The 20874-nt window shown below is 35.0% G+C and overlaps 1 protein-coding gene across 1 annotated transcript in view; it reads right to left on the bottom strand.

Moving 5' to 3' along the window:
• Positions 1 to 20874, bottom strand: part of ZC3H6 (zinc finger CCCH-type containing 6) — a 53068-nt gene continuing 32194 nt past the window's right edge. The window contains exons 4-12 of the mRNA XM_079941617.1: positions 20431 to 20707; positions 17824 to 17957; positions 12759 to 12875; positions 12022 to 12133; positions 9681 to 9790; positions 8422 to 8675; positions 6064 to 6575; positions 5509 to 5742; positions 1 to 2625 (exon numbers count right to left, since the gene is read on the bottom strand). Of these exons, the coding sequence (XP_079797743.1) occupies positions 1157 to 2625; positions 5509 to 5742; positions 6064 to 6575; positions 8422 to 8675; positions 9681 to 9790; positions 12022 to 12133; positions 12759 to 12875; positions 17824 to 17957; positions 20431 to 20707 (3219 nt within the window). The 3' untranslated portion in view covers positions 1 to 1156. The remainder of the gene's footprint in view (positions 2626 to 5508; positions 5743 to 6063; positions 6576 to 8421; positions 8676 to 9680; positions 9791 to 12021; positions 12134 to 12758; positions 12876 to 17823; positions 17958 to 20430; positions 20708 to 20874) is intronic.

The following is a 20874-nucleotide window of genomic DNA, read 5'->3' as shown; positions in this document are numbered from 1 at the left end:
GCCATTATTTATATACTGCAATAAATATACAAGAATGAGTACAAATTATTTTTCATAAAAATACAACCTCTAATCAATTCAGGAGGTTTCCAAACTATGACGACATTGAATACATTAAAACACCAGGCAGTCTCCTCTGTTATAGAATGCCAGTCAGGTGAGATCTGAAAGAGATTCTTTATTGGTAGCCATATACAGTTGACTATACCATCTCTGTGTTTTCTCGCTATTTAAGAAAAAATATAGAACCTGGACATTTAAAACATTATCAATGAAATAATCACCACAGACTCACTGGATCTTTTAAAATTTTGTTAAAAATTGCCAAAGTCATGATGAATACAATTATTGCAGCTACATCATTTGAAAAAGTAATATAAATTATGCTGCTAAAGACAAAAAACATCGAAACGCATAAACATCATAATGTAACACAGCAGTAACTCATAACTATTAATATGAAAAATTAAAAAGTTATGTTAGAGAACTCGGGAATTTTTCATTTTAGCAAAACATTCTATTTATATATCTCCAACTTCTATGATACAGTATACCATAAAATACTTTTAAAAGGTACAACATTCAAATGCTTCATTTACACAAATAATATTGCCAGTACTAATAAAAGTGATGCCCTTAAACATGAACTGCTCTGCTAATTATGATTTTAAAAATGTTTTACTTCATTTTACATTTTAGCTAGCAGTCAGCATTACATATTAATCAGTTCTGTGTTGACAAATAGGATCCTAGTCAAAATACTGTTTCTGAAAAGTAATGTACATTATATTGCTTGAAACTAATAACCATATAAAAGTGGTAATCATTTATCTAAACACTGATTATGAAAGACAACTGGCATATATTCAGGCAGAGTGTTGAGTTCATGATGGTTTATTTACAATAAAAGTACTTTTACTGAAGCTAACGTGATATATAGGTTTCTATGTCAATTACTACAGTCTCTTAAAATTATAAAAATATTATATAAAATACCACAGGCTTTAGAGGATATAACTTCATGTGGTTCTGATACTAGCAGCTGAAAAGTGTTTATAATTTAAAAATAAATAAACTATAGAGGTAAACCAGTTACAAAACAGCAGGGGACTGCAATAGTCACAAGAGTGAAAAGAACTGCTTAATTACACAATAGCTAACAAAACGGTGAAGCAGTTGGATCAAAAGTTTTAAAAACCTCTTTCAGAGATTTGTCATCTGTTGCTCTACGAGGGTCATCATCTGGGGTGGGGCTCACCTGACCCGGCTGCTTTGACTGTCTTGGATCGCTGTACTGGGGTCTAATTAAGCCTGTTAATGCCTGAATCGGAAGACTGTGCACTGCTGGGACCTGAACAGTACCGGAACTCCCAAGAATATCTGCCTCTGGGTCAGCTGGCCCATCAACAGGGACGTCCACGTTTGGAGCGATTTTCTGTGGTAGGACTGCTTCTCCAGTAGGAGGCTCGTTTTTATCACTACTTTTTAAACCACCACTTTTTTTCTGGCTCTCTGCATTTTCTGTTGCTGGCTCTGATGTAGATGATGAACTATGCTCCCTAGGGTCATACAAACTAATAGCACTAAGGACTGAACCTGGAGTTCCCAGGGGAAGGCCAGCTGAAGATGAGAGTTTAGGGGCATATGGCGGCAAAGCCCCAGGACCAGAATTGCTAGATACTGCCCCTAAGGGCTGTGATGAACCAGAGTTTGATCTGGCTACATGAGGGGCACCCTTTGATGTATGTGAATCCTTCATAACTGCTTGATGAGACTCTGTACTATGCAGTCTGTGAAGTCTAGGATCAAAACTTTTTTGCAGCCTAGGGTCTCCTAACTTACTTCCTGAACTATGTGCGTCTCCAAATTGTTCTAGGTAGCCTTCTCTGTTTGCTGGGTTAATTTTGGCCTTGCCTGCTAGTTTTGCATCAGTGGGCACTGTGCTTTGACGAAGATCACTTTTTGTATTCCACAACCTACTGAGCCTCTGATCAGCTATAAGAGGGGGCAGAGGTAAATTGATTGAAGATACTGGGTCAGGTTTAGGTAAAGGGACTGGAAGTAAGTCTTCTGGAGCCCACACGATGTGTTTTGCAAAGTTGGGTTTGGTTAGGGTAATATCCATTTTAATGTGACTAAACTGTCTCAGTTGTGACCTTGGATCCTGGAGCATTATACCAGGGGAAGAATCCAAAGGTATTAAGAAAGCTTTTTCTCTCAGTTCTCTTTCTGTATCTTCATCGTCATCGTCTCCTCTTTTGTGTTTGACATTAGGGCCAGCATTTCCATGATGTAAATCAAACTTTGCTCCACCAACAGAAGAACCTATGTGACCACTTCCATTCCCTCTTAATTTCCTGGGATCCCACGCAAGTCTAAGATCCAGTGGGGTAGACTCAGAAGATTTTCTAACGTCTTGCCTTGAGATAGTCCTAAGTCTAGGGTCAACCACTTGGCTTCCTTTATTTTTCTCTTTAGCAAGTCTTGGATCAGTAGGAGTGCTGAGTTCTGTGGAAGGTTGTTGACTCCTTAAAGTTTCTGTTTGTTTCTGCAATGTTTTCAGTATTGACTTGACACTGCTTCCTTCTTCCTCTTCACTACTGGAATACCAGTTAACAGTATCATCTAAATGCAGACAAAAACTATGGTAAAGAATGAAGCATTCATATTTGGCCTTAATTAAGATGAAAAAAAACACATATACTATTTCTGAATAAGTGTAGTCTAACTTCAAGAAAACGCATCATAGAAATGACAGAGTTTCAACACTGGAACAAGATAAGATGTGGTATAACAATCAACAATTCAGTCACTATACTTTATAAAGAAAGAAGTATGATATTAGAACATGTGTAATGTCCTACTAGTCAGAGAACAGTCTGAACCTTTAATTCCAACTGATCAAAGGGAGCTCAGAAATGTGTGGTAAGACAGAGCTGGGGGAGAAGGGAAAACACTCTTGAAAAGGAATACCAAAATGTTTTGGCTCTCTTTAATTCATAGCTCTGGATTTAACTTCATAGCTTAATCCCTTAAACTTCATAGCTCTGGATTTATCAGGATAACAAGGGAGAGCTATAAAAAAAAATACCTGGAAAGAAAACAAAACACTAACAATGATGGTTAAGGAAGCAAAGGGAACCGAGCAAGTGTGGGCTCAGGTGGGGACTTTTCACTCATACTATATTTTTAGATGTTTGACCTGTGTGAATATATTAATTATTCAAACATTAAATTAAAAACAACAAAGAAGCCTAAAATTTATATACTTTAACTTTACGAGAACACTTTGGGCCTTACTCTTAAAGCCTATGTAACCCTAGTGTATTAGGCACAATGTTAAGACGCTTAACCATCAGAGGTCTTCTCTCTAGTAGAGAAGGGAATAAAAACTGATGCTTCAGGAGGGCGAGTCTCCTTCCTCTCCATTAAAACACACACAGGTTATCTCTGAATTGGCCATATGTATATATGTGTATATATATATGTATATATATATGTATATATATATATATACACCTATATATATACACATACACGAACATATGTACACATACTCATACGTATCCTAGAATATCTTGGATCAATAGAACAGCATATATATTCTCACTTTTACCTCATCTCACTGCTCACTAATGTGTTTCCACAACATCGAACTTTAGTGCTACACACTTAGTTTGAACAGAACAGTGCTGACAAAACAAGCACTCGGGAAAGCAATTATACTCCAATAAAGATGTTAAAAAAAAAATACGTAGAACAGATCCTTCCCTCACAGCCCTCAGAAGGAATCCACCCTGCCGACACCTAGATCTCAGACTCCTGGCCCCCACAACTGTGAGACAATAAATATCTGTTGTTTAAGCCAAAACCAAAACAACAACAACAACAAAAACAAGCACTCGTATTTAGGGTGGGGATGTGGCTTAAAATAGTATATATCAATATTATATCACAATGGCAAAAAGTTTTACTCATATCTCGGTGTCTGAAAAAACTACTTCTAGACACCGGATCTCTTTTCTTTTTTTTTTCCTTTGACTTCCAGGAAGTCTAGAGCTAGACTTGTGATTCACTTTCAGCTGTTGTAGTTATTTTAAATATTTCTGTATAGGAGCTTCACTCCTCATAGAATTTGGTACTTGATCCAGATAGGTAAGACAATCCAAATCTGATCCAAATAGGTAAGATGCTATTTTATTTTCACTTTCATATCAATGTATTTTATAAGCAGTCTTAAATTCTTTTTGGAATAAGAATGAATATAGAGCAGAAAGAAAGTAGAACAGTAGAGAAAGGTCAGTGGAAAGCAGATATTAGACAGAAAATGATAGTTAAGAGGTTTCTATGAGCATTTTATCAAAGGACAAATAAAATTTATAAAGGCAATAAAATTTCTAACAATGAACAAAAACACAAAAAACCTAGCTGTTTAAGAAGTTTTCTGTATTCCGAGAAAACAAGCCTCATAAAACATTACCAATTTTATAGTATTATAGTATAAAATTTTGTATCATGTAGAAAAGTTTTAATTTTCTTATCTATGAAAACATAAAGCTTTGTTACTTTAAAGAAAGATTACCATTAAAATGGCTGCATATTAAAATTAGCACCTAAAAGAGTACACATAAATTTTACAGGAATTAACTTATTAGAAATTCCTCATTTCCCTGTCATGCTAAATAAATGAAGAGTTAATAACACCTTTTTTGAAAACATAACAATGTTTATATAATAGCTTGTAGCTACCTAGTGTTATCTAGTTTTACATAGTTATTCATAAATTTCATGGGGCTTTGTTTTTTGGCTGCACCTCGAGGTATGCAAAGCTTCCCAGACCAGGGATCAAACCCGTCTCCCCTGCAGTGGAAGTGCAGTCTCTTAACCACTGGACTGCCAGGGAAGCCCTAAATTTCATGTTTAAGAGTGGCCAAACATCAATTTTGTAATTCATAAGAAGAACTGGGTGATTTAAAGTTCTCTGCCCTTAACTGAGTTAACTAATTGCTGTACACATATCAATATCAAAAATACTAAGGGAAACTTAGTGTCCCCACGTAGTCTTTTAAATTAAAAATAATATTCCTTAATAACATAGCAGAACCTGAAGTATACAGCCTCTGCCCATGAAAATCTAATAATCAAATAACTTTGAGCTTGAGTTACAGGTTAAAATTCCTGAACTGGAAGGTATCTTGTTCCTGTTCTATTTATTTTCTTTAAAAAAGAAAAAAGAAAAAAGGCATAATAGCAAGTCTGCTTGCCCAGGCCTCACACTCCAGCTTCAGTCTCTTTATTGCTTCAAATCAAACCCTTTGCAATTAACTACTAATGCATCAATGGCACTGGAAACTACAATCAATCCCAAGAAGATAGGAGCTATGAGATAAATTGGAAATAGAATAGATAGTTCACAGGAACTCCTTTTTCAAATTTTAACTTATTCAAGACCATTTCAGGAACTGAGTGATCCAAATAGGTAAGATGCTATCATACCACCTGACACACCTTCTTCCTTGCTTGGTGCCCTCTGAGGTTGGGTGCTGCCTGGTTCTTCATCTTCTTGGTATTTCTGAGTAAGTCTAACAAAAAGAGCTCTCTGCACTGCAGGGAGGAGACCTGGTGCAGGCAGGGGGCCATGGCCTGTCACATTACTGCTGCTGTCAGACCCACTCCCGCGGGTAGGTGAGTCTTGAACGATAGGAGGCTGATGCTGGGCAAATTCACCATGCCACGTCCCATCTACATATATAACATGGAAAGAGACACTGATTTAGCGTAAAACTCCACTAGACAAGTACCACTGTGAGTTGTAAGAAATTGAGTTACAGTAATATCACATTTGATTATCAGATTATTATGTGATTGTAAGCACTTTTCAAGGTTATCTAAAGGTCTATTGTTACAAATATTTGGTTAAATTTAAATCATATTTTAATGTTTCAATTTCATCACATTTTACGTTGCTTTATTTAAAACATGCATTCTTTCCATGCTTTTAAAGAAAAATAGGACTTCAGATATTTTAAATTAGAAATGAGTTATTTCAAAAGGTAAGCTTACCACCAGAGTTATTGGGTGGCTGAAAATTATGTACAGCATGCTGTGAATAGTAATTGTCATAAAACTCAGCTGGGTTTTGTAAGGACTCATAATTGGTATTGAGCTGCATTTCACCAGGACTTTGCAGGTGTGATGAACCTGGAGAACAGTGATTCTCTCTAGGTACTTTCATCATGTGTTCTGGAAAGCCAGGGCAATGGTAAGCACCACTCATATTTGGTGGTGTCAAAGGTGTATCCGGTTGAACAAGTACTCCCGCTTGACTGTGAGGGCCTACAATTCCAGGTGGACCAGGCGGCAAAGGTGGGCTCTGCGGCATTGGTAGACCAGGAGGTCCTGCGCATGGATGATGTCCAGGGGAGCCTGGGTGCATCACAGGACTATTGTGTCCCTGAGACATATTAGGTCCGGGACCTGGACTTGACCCAGAACTATACATATGTTGAGTATGTGGGCTGCTTTCCTGAAATTGTGGTCCTGGTGGTGAGGCACTGTTATAAAATGCTGGTGGCCTGTAGACAAAAGAATAATATTTCTTAGTTCAAAGAAAAGAGGCAAACAAGAATGTTACATTTCTAAATAGATATTGGTTGAATGTTTTACAGTATCAGAAGAGAAAACTATATTTTTAAGAAGCAATTTATTCCATATTATCTATAAGTAGAAACACCAACATATGTATCTTGCCTTCATTTTAGCACACAAGTTTTCTAAATTGCTGCTTACTATCATCTGTTCTAAAACTTAATATTGATGTTTTCAAAAATATAGAAAAATACAAAGATAAATATGATTCATCTCTAATCCTATCACCCAGAGATAAACTTTTTGATTGGTTCTCTTCTAATCCTTTTTCTAGGTACACACAGACCTTTTTATAACAAAATTAGAATTATACTATATAAACGTACTGCTTGTATTATAATTTCTAATTGGTTATTGCTTGACATGAAAAGATTTTAGTTTTTGAATGTTGCTCTTCTTTCTGGGCATCTTACTAATTTAATTACAGTTGGGCCTCCATATCGGCAGGTTCTGCATCCACAGATTCAACCAACTGCAGATCGAAAATATTCAGAAGAAAAAAATTGCAAAAAGTTCTGAAAGCAAAACTTGATTTGCTGTATGTACTCCAGCAACTATTTACATAGTATCTACATTGTATTTACAACTATTTACATAACATTTGCATTGTATTAGGTATTACAGATAATCCAGAGATTATTTAAAGTATACGGGAGTATGTATGAAGGTTATACGCAGATACTTCACCATTTTAATATAAAGGACTTGAGCATCTGTGGATTTTGGTATCCATGGAGCTCCTGTAACCAATCCTCCTGAGACACCCAGGAACAACTGTACAACTTCTAATAGTTTTGTCAGTGATTCCTTTGGGTTTACTAAGGGAAAATGCCCAAATAATGAGTCTGCCCCACCATTTCTAATCATATCTATTCTATCTTTCTCTTTTTGCATTGACTAGGATCTAATCTATAATATTTAGCCAAGCAGTGGACAGACTTGTCTTCTTCTTGACTTTAATAGAAACACTTTTTTTTTTTTTGCGGTAAGCAGGCCTCTCACTGTTGTGGCTTCTCCCGTTGCGAAGCACAGGCTCCGGACGCGCAGGCTCAGCTGCCATGGCTCACGGGCCCAGCCGCTCCGCGGCATGTGGGATCTTCCCGGACCGGGGCACGAACCCGTGTCCCCTGCATCGGCAGGCGGACTCTCAACCACTGCGCCACCAGGGGAGCCCAATAGAAATACTTTTAATGGCTCATATTAACTGTGATATTTGCTACAGATTTCTTATTCCTCAATTGCTGAGATCTCATTGCTTCCCCGAGTCTTCAGGATTAAAAGAATAATCAACAATGGGACTTAGAGCCCAGGTGCACAGACCCTGGTGGATGGGAAACAGGACCGGAAAATGCAAACTTGGATGCAGCCTCATCCAGAGGTTTTCCTCTAACAGCCCAAGGAACGACTTCTCTAAAAGAATGAATATGCTGGAGACATATTACCCACTATTTGAAGATGTTATCAGTGACAGTCCTGCCTCATAACAAGGTGGTAGGAATGCCAGTTCCATCCACCTGGCAGTGCCCTTCAGGATTAGTGTGTGGAGAGGTTTCTGAAGCTGTGTTAAGGATTCTGTACAGAAAAGCACTGATGGCATGGCAGGCAGCAGAGGGTGGGGCAAAAAGGAAGTGGGAAGCAGCAGTTGGGGTGCATGCCAGACATCTGCTACCTCTACCTAAGTTTAATTATATGATTGACATGGAATACAAGTTAGTTTCTTAATAAGAATTTTTAGGGGGAAAATGCAGCCATTTTTTGAAAAATTTAACTTACTTCTTCCCAATTTTATGTGCTAAATCCACAGTAGGTTTTACAACTATTTCAAAGAGAGATGGAATTTTCTTGAAATCATCAGAGAGATCTGTCTGAAAATCATCTTCGGGATCAGAAAAGGGAAAATGCTCTGGTGGGGTTGGCAGAAGCCCAACTCCTGGAGGCGGTTTGGGAAGAGGAGTTATGCCACGCTTTCTAAGTTCTTCTAACTCTCTTTCATCTTCATTTGTAGCTTCTTCTTCAGTATTCAACACCTAAAAATAATCGGCAAGGATTACTATTTCAAAACGAGCTTTCTTCCTCACATTTAAAACTGTGACGACTTGAGTAAACTAGTTTTGTTAATAGAAAAATACAGTATTAAAGTTGAAATAGATCAGAGATAGCTAACTACTTTTTTATAAAGAATATGAGGTTCAAAGAGGTAAAGGATATTTCTTAAAGTAAATTAGCTTTTTTAGAGGTCAAATTTTGTGGTTGCCAAGGTAGTGGGAGGAAGAACTGGATGAAGGTACTAAAAAGGTACAAACTTCGAGCTATAAGATAAATAAGTACTAGGGATGTAAAGTATAACATGGTAAATGTAATTAACAGTGCTGTATATTATATATAAAAGCTGTTAAGAGAGTAAATCCCAAGAGTTTTCATCACAAGGAAAAAAATCTTTTCTACTTCTTTAATTTTGTATCTATGTGAGATGATGGATGTTCACTAAATTTACTGTGATCATCATTTCAAGATGTATGTAAGTCAAATCATTATGTTGTACACCTTGAATTTATACAGTGCTGTATGCCAATTATATCTCAGTAAAATTGGAAAATAAATAAACTGCATTTGAACAGAAGCTCAACTGAGAGAAATAAAATTTATGAGGGACTGGTTCAAAAAATTAGGTTTTTTAATGGCAGAACAATGATAAGAACAAAAGATTCTGTTTTTTTTTAAGGTTAAGGCAATTGTATTACTTACTATCATTAATAAGTAAAGGATACTATAACAGGTGCCACTATTGAGCATTTACTATTTACTAGGAGTGGTATGAAGTGTTTCATATACATCACATAATTTAATCTTTTAAGAACAAAAGATTCTTAATTCTTAGTCCAATATTCCTGCTTTTCTAACACATTACATTAACAGAATAAAACATAAACTAACAAGTCCTTGATCTCTCAGCAGAGTTTTATAAACTATGACTTATAAAACATGATTCAAGTCAAATGAATCTGTAATCAAGGTACAAAAATATTACTCACTTTGTCCAAAAGTTTCTTTGTTTCTTTAGTGAGATCATCATGTGAAAATTTACAGTTGTCTCCTTGGTAACATTTTGCTCCACTATGATAGAACTTGCATGGAAATTCATGTAAATAAAAATATTAAGGAATAGACCACGTAAAATCAAACTCTCATATTTTTATACCCAAAAACATAACTGCTGAATCAATGACTTTATTACTAATACTGTACTAAATTTTCTATAATCACACAATTTTTTAAATTTTAAATATTTTAAATACATGGCAAAACATTCAAAAAATTTTAAGTCTCCTCTACTCTATTAAAACTAGAAAACATTTTTTAAGAGCTTAACTTTTGTATTTAAAAAAAACTTAACTGTACAAACTATATTACCTGTTATTTTTTTCTGTCAGTGATAAATGTTTATATCTTCTATCATAACAGAGTTAGTAATGTGGGTAATTAACACAGACTTCCTTAGAAAGAGCTTTGGGTCAAGATTTTACAAATCATCTCCCAAATTACCATAATATAAATTATGCCAAAAATTCTGTGCAAAATCTAGATGCCTTCACCACTGATCAAAAGAGTCATGTTAAAGTTTCAATAGTTTGTTGAGAGTACCATGATACGAAATGTTAAGTATAAATGTTAAGCTTGGATAATTAGCTAATTCCATTAATATTCTTTTTTCTCAATAACCATTTTTTTAATTGAAGTATAGTTAATTTACAATGTTGTGTAAGCTTCAGGTATACAGCAAAGTGATTCAGTTACACATATATGTATCTATTCTTTTTCAAGAAAACAATTTTTTAAAGTAAAAATATTTATGATGGCTATAGCAAATATTATAGTGTAATTTAATTATGTAAACTCTGTTACTTTACTCAATAAAATAAAATATAGAACAAATAAATTTTGTAGCAAGAGCTCATATCTATGAAGAAAATAAAGGGGTCTGATATGTCAAATATCCCAAAAATGAAAACTACAGGCTAATCTTACTTAAAATTTTAGAGACAAACTTCTAAAGAAAATATTAAATCTAGAAGTATAGTGAAAAATATACCATTTTCAGGTAGTGTATGTTCTGGAAATTTCTGGGTAGTTTTAGGAAATTTATTATTGTAATCATCACATTGATAAGGTCAAGAGAGAAAAATCATGTGATCATCTTAGCAGATACAAAAGGCAACTGATAAAATTCAAGATCTTTTTTTGATATTAAAAACTGTTAGTAAAATAAGGATATACATACTTGAGTTTTAAAAAAAATCAATATTAAAACTACAGCCAAAGCAAAAGGGCATTATCTTTGAAACATGTATTATGCTGCCACAATCACTATTATTTAACATTCTTCTGGAAGTATGGACAATACAGTTGAAATTGTCATCCCACAGATGGCATGACTATGGAGAAAAACATAAGAATAGATGGAAAGCTTTAAGAAACAGTTCAGTAAGGTATCTGGTTTCTAAAGAAGTACGTCAAATCTGAAAAAAAATTTTCTTTGATTGAATAAGACAAATTTATCATAACATTTTGATAAAGAAAAAAGGAGTATCTGCCCTAGTATCAAATATAATATTACAGAGGGGAATGGTCAAAGAGCACAACGTGTAACAGTAGTATAGAAGCAGAATTATGCACAGAGGAAAATTTAGAATATGGTTAAGGTGATCTTTTAAATCTGTGAAGAGGGGACAATGAGCTAACCATTTGGAAAAAAATAAGGTCCTTACTGAAGGACAGTATACATATATATATATATATATATATATATATATATTTATATTTATTTATTTATTTATTTATTTATTTTTATTTATTTATTTTTTTAAAGGACCATATATAGTGAAATGCCATAGGGGTGGAGGTAGGAATACAACTGAAATGTATAGATTTCCAAAGGGAGAAGTAGGGAAGACTATATAGTGCTTATCATTAGGTGGTAAGATTTGATAAGACTTTGGTTTAATAATTTCCAACAATGACAATTTATTACTTATGAACCTAAGTAAATAATCATTTAGTCACAGAATAAATATGTTGCGAACTACTCCTTCAGGAAGCACAGTCTCTTGAAATACTTATAAGCTGAGTATATTAAATATGAAGTATATTTATTTCATAGATTTTTTTCCAAAGGGAAGTTATTTCATTTCCCTAAAGAAAAAAATTCAGTTTGCCCTTTTGAAGTGCAAAGGCTGATTAGACCTGGTTTATATAACGTGCTATTTTAAATTTAAAACCAAACTAGGCTTTCTGGGTTGTACTTATGATTTTTAAAGTCTCAGTGATGCTTGAAAACTACAATATTTTGGTTAACATGTTTTTAATAAAGGATATTATGCATATAAATGCAGTTCTCTCCTTTGGTACAATATCCTTGTAAATAAAATTTGCAGATCTCTTTTCTCTTCTCCAACTCTGCATCATGATCAAATTTACATTGATCTCCCTGTTCACAAAAAAAGAAAAGAAGAAAGAGGGAAAAAAAAGAAACCACTGAATTGAATTTTCTCCATGGTGTTTCATGGTAGAACTATGGTCATATCTCCAGTCTTTAAATAATGAGCTAATAATAATTCAAACAGTCCTTAGAATTCTTGCCCAAGACAGTGGATGTGGCTCTTTGCAGAGAGCCAGCACAGTCAGCATGACCTCAGAGGATACTGCCTGGCTCCACCAGCACTCACCATTTGTAGCTGAGCTACTCTGGGGACTTATTTAACCTCCTGGTTTGGCCATGTTAAAAATGAGGATAATAACAGTGACTACAATTCACTGTGTCACTGTAAAGATTAAAACATTTAATATTAGTAATCTACTTTGAACAGTACTTGCCATACAGTCAGCATCATGTGTTTGTTAAATAAAATCTCATTTCAACAAGTTATATTACTGCCCCAGAATATAATTAAATGAGTTCTGATATACAGTATTCAACGCAAGATACATTTTGAAGAACCAGTTTTATTACAACTATATGAGAAATGAAAAAACTAACCACCCCCTAAAATGACTTTACATTTTAAAGATTATTTCAGAAGTTAAAATGATTTATGATACCCCTATAAATTTACCTTAATACATCTCCCTTCCAGAAAGTATTTACAGATTTGTTTTCCTTTATGTTCCACTGTGTGCTGATTAATAAATTCCTGAGTCATAACCTTCCATTTTTTCCCTGGTTTACTATACTGCAAGAAAAAAAATTATTTAAATAAAACATATGAAGTAGTAAAAAGGTATTAAAATGTATAGTCAAATGAATCTAGAAAGCAGTATACATTGATTATTAAAAGTAGTGAAGACTGGACATTCTGATGCTATTCATTTACTTGGAGAGAGATATGCTTCTAGAAAAGTGCTTATTGCTATACTAGTAGTTGCAAAGAACGCTATTTCTAATTTAATGAGGACATACAACTACATTTTTCAAAATAAAATTATGAAAATCTTGAAAATTAACAATAATACTTTGGCAAAGGTACAATAAAATATTTACTCTCGTGTACTGTTGATGGAAGACGTACAACATCCATACTGTTTGACACAAAATTTGTACTTTTCAGGATTATTCTGAAGGAATTATCCGGAAGGCACACAAAGAGTTATTCACAAAAATAACTACTGCAGAATTATTTACAAGTAAAACAAACAAACAAAACAAAATCTAGAAATACTGTACCCATCCAAAACTAGGAGACAAGTCAAACACATTATGATACACTTAGGTGGTAGAATATTATACTGTCATTAAAAAATCATGGGATGGAAAGACAATTTGGGGACATAAGAAAATGTTCACAATACCTTACCAAGTGAAAATGTGACCCCAGTTTATAATAATAAAGACAAAGAAAAAGACTAAAAGAATATACCCCTACCTTTAACAGTGTATGTCTCTAGGTATATCTCTAAAAAATTATAGATTGCTTGCGTGTGTGGTTATTTTGTACTTTCTATAGGAAAAAAATGGAGGATGCATTATCTTTAACTTTTAAATTAAGAAAATTAAGAAAAATTAGTATGTGGTAGAAAATCTCACAGCCCTACCTGTTTTTCTTAGTTCTTCTCCTCAGTCTCCTATTCAACTTTTGCTACAAGTATAAGAGGGTGGAGTAGCAAGAGAGTATGAAGCTTAGCCAAGCTAAGGACTTCCACTCATGAGTGCTATAAAATATCACTGTTTTTCAGGCTCTTAGCATGCACAGTGCCTTGAACATCGAGGAGCTTAATAACTATTGATATTTGCTCTTCTGATGTGATATCAGTTTTCCCTTTTCCCTCAATTTGTTAGAAGATGGAGAACAAAGCACAATCTACTGAAAACAGGAAACCGCCTCTCAGCAAACACTTAAGGAAATAGATGGCTAAACTTAAATCTGACCCTCAGGGCTCCCAACTGATGAAATATACATTTTACTAGAAGGATTCTGAAAAAAAGTACAAGAATACCAGGAAAATAGAGAATCTTTGAGGTTCTTTTAAAAAAATACATATATATACCCAAATTGCCCAAGGAAAACGCAAAGAAACTGCTTATACTCTACTCTGATGGGATCATTTAAAATGTCTTAAATCTACGTAAATTTTACTTACAAACATTTTCTATTTCTAGGCTCACTTAGAACAGGTAGATATAAATGACCAGTTCACATATGCCTTCTGTACAAGGAACTGTGGCTGTAATAAAATAGGCAGCCAAAGAGAGTGCATTGTGCAAAGTCAATGAGCCAACCTGAGGAATATAACTCTGAAATTAAAAAGTAAAAATATTAGGTAATCACCCTCCCCCCAAAAAAAACGCTGAAAAATGTACCAAGTTGTACCTATGTTTCATTAATAACTTACTCTTTCTATGTTACTTTCTAATGATACACCTCGTTGTCTTAACGGAGGATCGCTGGGGGCTGTTTTTTTCCAGTTTAGTTCTGTTTAAACAAGTAGCAAGTACTGCAGTACCCATAACTATGGGAAAACTGACTATAATCAAGGTATTCTAGAAAATCTAAAGCAACTTGAACAAAATTTCAGGATAAAATAAAGTGCCTAGAAGGTCTTTTAAGCTTGAGCATACAGAAGAACCACAAATGTCCTCTATACATTTAAAAAATTTTTAATTTAATTTTTATTTTATATAGGAGTATAGCTGATTCACAATGTTGTGTTGTCCTCTATCCTTAAGATCTTTTATGAACTATAAGAGCTGGAAGAATGACAGAAGTAATCTAGTTCATCACCCTTACTGGACAAATATGAAAACTGAAGATTAGTGAAGTTAGTGACTTGCCAAAGTTTACGTTTCATGTTAGGAGAATCAAGATAGAACTCTTTGCACTGTACCACACTGTTTCAAAGAAAACACAATTCAAGAAAGAGGGAGAAGGAATTCCCTGGTGGTCCAGGGTTAGGACTCTGCGTTTCTACCGCAGGGGGGCATGGGTTTGATCCCTGGTCAGGGAACTAGGATCCCGCAAGCTGTGCGGTGTGGCCAGAAAAAAAAAAAGAAAGAAAGAAAGAAAGAGAGAGAAGGAAAAGACAGAGAAAGGGAGGGAAAAACCAAACTACCCACTTGGTGATTTTAAAATTTATTTACTCTAGAGGATGTATTATGTTGGTATAGGGAACAAGAGCATAAAAGATTTTTTAAATATACTAAAAAGAGGAGGAAATTAAAGGATCTACTGGGAAAAGAATATGTATTTATAAAAAAAATTTAATAGCTACTATAAAGACTAAAAAATTTTAGGAGTTTTATGGCCAAAAGACTGAATAAGGCTTTAAAATCCATCAAAAGTTTGCATGTTCTGTGACTATACTTGAGTTTTCAAGAAAATTAGTGTGGACATGCAGGTATTCCTAAATTTATCTGGCCTTTGGAGGATATTATACTCCTTGAAAAGGCAAGGGTAAAAATGGGTCTATGTTGGCCACTCCAAGTATGTTCACTCTACCCTGGATGGGCCTCCACCAAAGCACTCCTGAACATGAGCTGCTTCCTTGGACTCTGACACGCTCCTGCTTGTTTCTGGAACCGTAAGAAGAAATCTCTCATGAGAGCCAATAAACTGACATAGTGTTAATAACATATTTTAATCTTGATAAAGAAAGGAAACATATTCTAAATCTGATAAATGTAAAAGAAAGAATTTATTCTGATTTTCTACTACATGATAAAGAAATCTTTTAGTTGCAGCCCAGATCTGCAAACATCTAAAATGTTAGTGCTTGAAGAGGCCATTAGAATTAATACTGTACTCTAATTTTACAGATCGAGCAAACTGAAGCTCAGAGATAGGCAGTAACATGATCAACGCCACACTTCCTCGGAAGCTAATATTTTTTCACATATAGGGTATAAGTACTGAATATAGAAGAAGACTTACTTAGAAAACATTCACACTAATTTCGTCTAGTGAAAGCAGCACATCCTAGACATCTACACGTGTCTAGAAAGATGGACAGGCAGGTTATAGTCACCCAGAAATTCTAAGTTTGTTTCCATGGAGCGGTGAGTTAAGAGTAAATGTTAGTAGGTGTGTAGGAAAAAGAGTTCATGGTCAAGTAAATTTTGAAAATGATGGGTTGAACAAAGTAAAACAGACTTCTTTATGCCTAACCTGCTCAGAGTGTTTAATACATTAATGTTGACTGAGAATCCCCAAGAGTAGCGTAGCATGTGCTGGGTTTCACAAATTCATTTGGGCCCAAACTTCTTTTTTCTGTTAACAACTCCCTAAGTAGTACCTTAATGAGTACATATTAAGAAATCTTTGCCCATTATCTTTAAACCCAGAAATGAGAAAACTGAGCATTTTCCAATTATAATATGTTACTATCCCTTTTCTTTTTTTTTTAATTTTTAAAAAAATTTTGCCCGCATTGGGTCTTTGCTGCTGTGCACAGGCTTTCTCTAGTTGTGGTGAGTGTGGGCTACTCTTCGTTGTGGTGCGCGGGCTTCTCATCACAGTGGCTTCTCTTGTTGCGGAGCACAGGCTCTAGGCGCGTGGGCTTCAGTAGTTGTGGCACGTGGGCTCAGTAGTTGTGGCGTACGGGCTTAGCTGCTCCGCAGCATGTGGGATCTTCCCGGACCAGGGCTCAAACCCGTGCCCCTGCATTGGCAGGCAGATTCTTAGCTACTGCACCACCAGGGAAGCCCCTACTATCCCTTTTCTATCAATCAAGGTTGCAGCTACTGATAATCCACCCTTGCTCTGTACAATTCAATCAAATCTTACTGGAACAGTGGCAGAATACAGGAATTGGACCACTCTAATCCAGAAAGTCGCTACAAGGTTGAAATGTACTGTTCAGAGTTCAGTTCAATTCAACATGTATTTATTCAATACCTACTATACACATAATTCATAAATTCATCTTTCCAACCATTTATACCTCCTTTTTTCTCTTTTAATGATTTCAACTGTAATAAGTAAGTGAATTTACTGCTATCTCCCTTCTTGGTCCTGCTACGTATTGAGCTATTAGCATTTTATTGCCATTTGCATCTAGGGACCGTGACTCCTAGGAAAGGAAAGTACAACAGAGAACTAACAGAACAAACATTTTTGCTTTCAGACATATCAATTTTATTTTGAGGTGCTTTCCAACTTACCGATTTTATTTCGAGGGCACCAAAACGTGCATCTGTGTGCTACTATCAAAACTAATTAAAACAATACTTCTTTTCTGGAGTTCATCTATACTCATTCGATCTGAACTGGAAAATTTTCATTTACTAGGAAAGTAGCATTAAAATCACAATGCTGGGCTTCCCTGGTGGCAGAGTGGTTAAGAATCTACCTGCCAGTGCAGGGGACATGGGTTCAAGCCCTGGTCCAGGAAGATCCCACATGCCACGGAGCAACTAAGCCCGTGCGCCACAACTACTGAGCCCACGTGCCACAACTACTGAGCCCGCGCACCTAGAGCCCGTGCTCCTCAACAAGAGAAGCCACCTCAGTGAGAAGCCCGCTCACCGCAACTAGAGAAAGCCCACACGTGGCACCGAAGACCCAGTGCAGCCAAAAGTAAATAAATTAAATAAATAAATTTAAAAAAAATCACAATGCTTTCTTTTGCAGCCAAATAAGTTACAAAACGGAAAAGCTCCTCTCCTCATTATATATAAATTCTCAGTACCTCTTGAAAGTCATCCGTTCCTGAAAACACATTAGGCCCTTTATTGGCCCTTCCTCCACGGTCTTTGCGTTTGATTTTCTTCGGCAAGCCGCGTCCACGAGCAACATTAAAACTTTTAACCCTCTGTTCAATACCTAAAAAAGTTAAAATGTACTTCAGATAGTTAAAAAAACAGCACACTAGACAATCTACTAGTTTACAGGGAATAGCTTATTTTAAATAGTCTATAATGTACAGTGTATTCTTTTTTTCCCTTTAGATTCAGTGAAAACAATTAATTCAGTCTTTACATTTTACTTCGTGGGTACTGCTCCTTATTGTTTTGTTTCTTAAGGGATGTTAACAACATAAGGAAGGCAAGAAACAAGGACATATACATGGCTGGAGAGGTCAAATCTAGTTTTATTCTTCTCAATTTTCCTTAGAATAAGCAATTAACAATGTTTTCTGTTTTTAAGAGAATTAAATATTACATTCATCTCTAAGGAAGACATTGTAGGTATTCGTGATTAATTTGTGGCAAATTGAGTTTCTACTGATAATGTTGAACAGACATCACATATATCTCCAAGCAAAATTTATACTTGTCTTTTACTTTTGAAAAACTTGATATTTAAAAGTCTCTAAAGAGACACTCAAATGACTAAAATTATATATTAGGGTAGTAAGTTACAATACAAAGTGATTTCTCATTATATCAAAGTCATACTGAACTAATAAGTTTTCTAATGATATTAAACCTACAAAATAGCCAATAGATATATAGAAAAATGTTTCACTTCATTAAAGAAATCAAAGAAATTAAAAATTTAAAGATAACATAACTATTTTCACCTCATAGAATAATGTTGGTAGGGATTTGGAGAAATTGGCATTTGCACACACTGGCAGGGGTGTTATAAATGGCTACATCACCTTTTTGGATATCAACTTTGTATATGGATCAAAAATCTTCAAATGTAGCTATGTCTTTTGACTCAATTCTATATTTCAGCATTTACTCTCAAAAAAAAAAAATGTTTGCCAAGATGTGTATAAATATGCAGGGTTAATCACAGAATTTTTAAAAATGGGTGCAACTTAAATCCCAAATAATTACTAACAAACAAACCTAACAGTTTAGTAGACAAATTATGGCATATCTATTTAATTGAATAGAATGTAGACATTAAAATCTACTTATTAACATCAGAATGACTGAGGTACAATTCACAGTTAAGGGAGAAAAACAAGTTATAACAGTGTATATAGTTTTTTGTTAAAAAATAATTGTCAAAAAATTCTAGACGAATGTATACGGGGGAATTCCCTGGCAGTCCAGTGGTTAGGACTCCGTGATTCTACTGCAGGGGGCCTGGGTTTGATCCCTGGTTGGGGAACTAAGATCCCACAAGCTGTGGCACAGCCAAAAAAAAAAAAAAAACAAAGTATACCAAAAATATTAATAGTAATTGTCTCTGGGAGTAGGGATTCAAACTGCTTTTGTTTTATCTTTGATCTTTGCTGGGTTATCTTTTCTACACATAGAAAAAGTTTTCTACATTTGACCATATATTATTTTCATAATTCTGGGGGAAAAATGAAAGTCAAAATAAAATGCAATACTCAATTCTTTAACAGAACAAACAGAAAGAGTTTGAAAGGAAGAACCCCAGGTGGGAAGGGATGAACAAGGCCTCTACATTCCCCTTATTCCCCAAGTGGAATGATCCCTGACACCACTATGTCTGGACTCCAGGAACAAACTTACTAATTACAATAGCATATGCATAGACAAATTCCTGTCTCTTTAGTTCAACAAAGCCTAGATCCACATTTTTCAAAGGAATTTTGCTTGGAAATCAAGAAAAAATAAAGCCATAAAAATAACCAAATTTACTCGTAACTGATTCCTTTTTTCAATGATAATTAAATGATAGTTACATAGGGCTTGGTGCTCACTACTTCACCTCAGCCTCATCTCGCTCCAGTTTTCTTGAAGCAGACATATTGACCGGACAGTTCTTAAGGCTGATTTGACCCTGATGTTACCCATAATTTCTATGGCAATCTTGTACTGGTCTCTCCAGGGACGATGTACCTCAATATAGCAGATGAATAGGTTATCACTCCAGAAATTTCTTTAGACTATGTTCTTATTTCTGATCCTGAAGGATGTCTATAGTCCTGAGTACATTTACATAGTGAAGATGATCACTACATTTTAAAGCCTAATAAAAGAATAGCTTCCCAGGATTCTGTCCTTAACAGGTCTAAAACATAAAGTAACCCAGAGTAACAGAGACAGCTGAAAAAGGTAGGTTATTTCTTTCAGTATACTGATACCATATAGAAGGGAGGGGAAAAACATAACAGGAAAGTTGTTTTACATTTTTATACACTTTAAAAATATTAAGAAATCTTTTAGATTCAAATTTTAAAATATCATGCAGATTGAAATATTTGTAGATTTTTGTCCTCAAGGTCTACAAATAAAAAAAAAAACGAATTCAGGAAGCACAGGAATAAGCTGATCATGAGAAAGGGCAAAGAAATTTAAGATTTTACTTCATATTTACCTGTTTTAATAAGGTTCTCATATTAAAAAACAGACAATTTCAAACTTACCTTGCTGAATCCCTTTCAATCTTTGTTTTTTCCCTGGTTCTTTAGAAAAGGATGATCCTAAAGCAGTATTTGAGGTTTCTTTAGCTTGCCTGTATTGTTTCAGCCGACTGGCAAAATCTTCCTCTGTTTCCTGACTGTAGTTACCAAAGTTGTCATCACTGTAGTTACCAAAGTTATCATCACTGTAGGTACTGTACTCATCATATTCTTTACTTCTAAATTTTCTGTTATGTTGACTCTTCTTTGATGCCATGTAGCTTCCTGATATATGTCCATGCTAAGTGAAAACGCACAACCATTACCAAGATTTTTCAGTTATATATAGGAATTGATAGTAACACAGGACATCTTTTCCCCCCCAGAAAGCTGGGAGAAAGAAGGGGAAAAGACAGTTATTAGTTCTGCCTCTTGGTTAGAACTTATCTATGGCACTATTTAAAACTA

This window comes from Stenella coeruleoalba (genome assembly GCF_951394435.1).
Source record: "Stenella coeruleoalba genome assembly, chromosome: 13".
NCBI lineage: Eukaryota > Metazoa > Chordata > Mammalia > Artiodactyla > Delphinidae > Stenella > Stenella coeruleoalba.
This window is presented reverse-complemented; position numbering and strand designations above follow the sequence as displayed.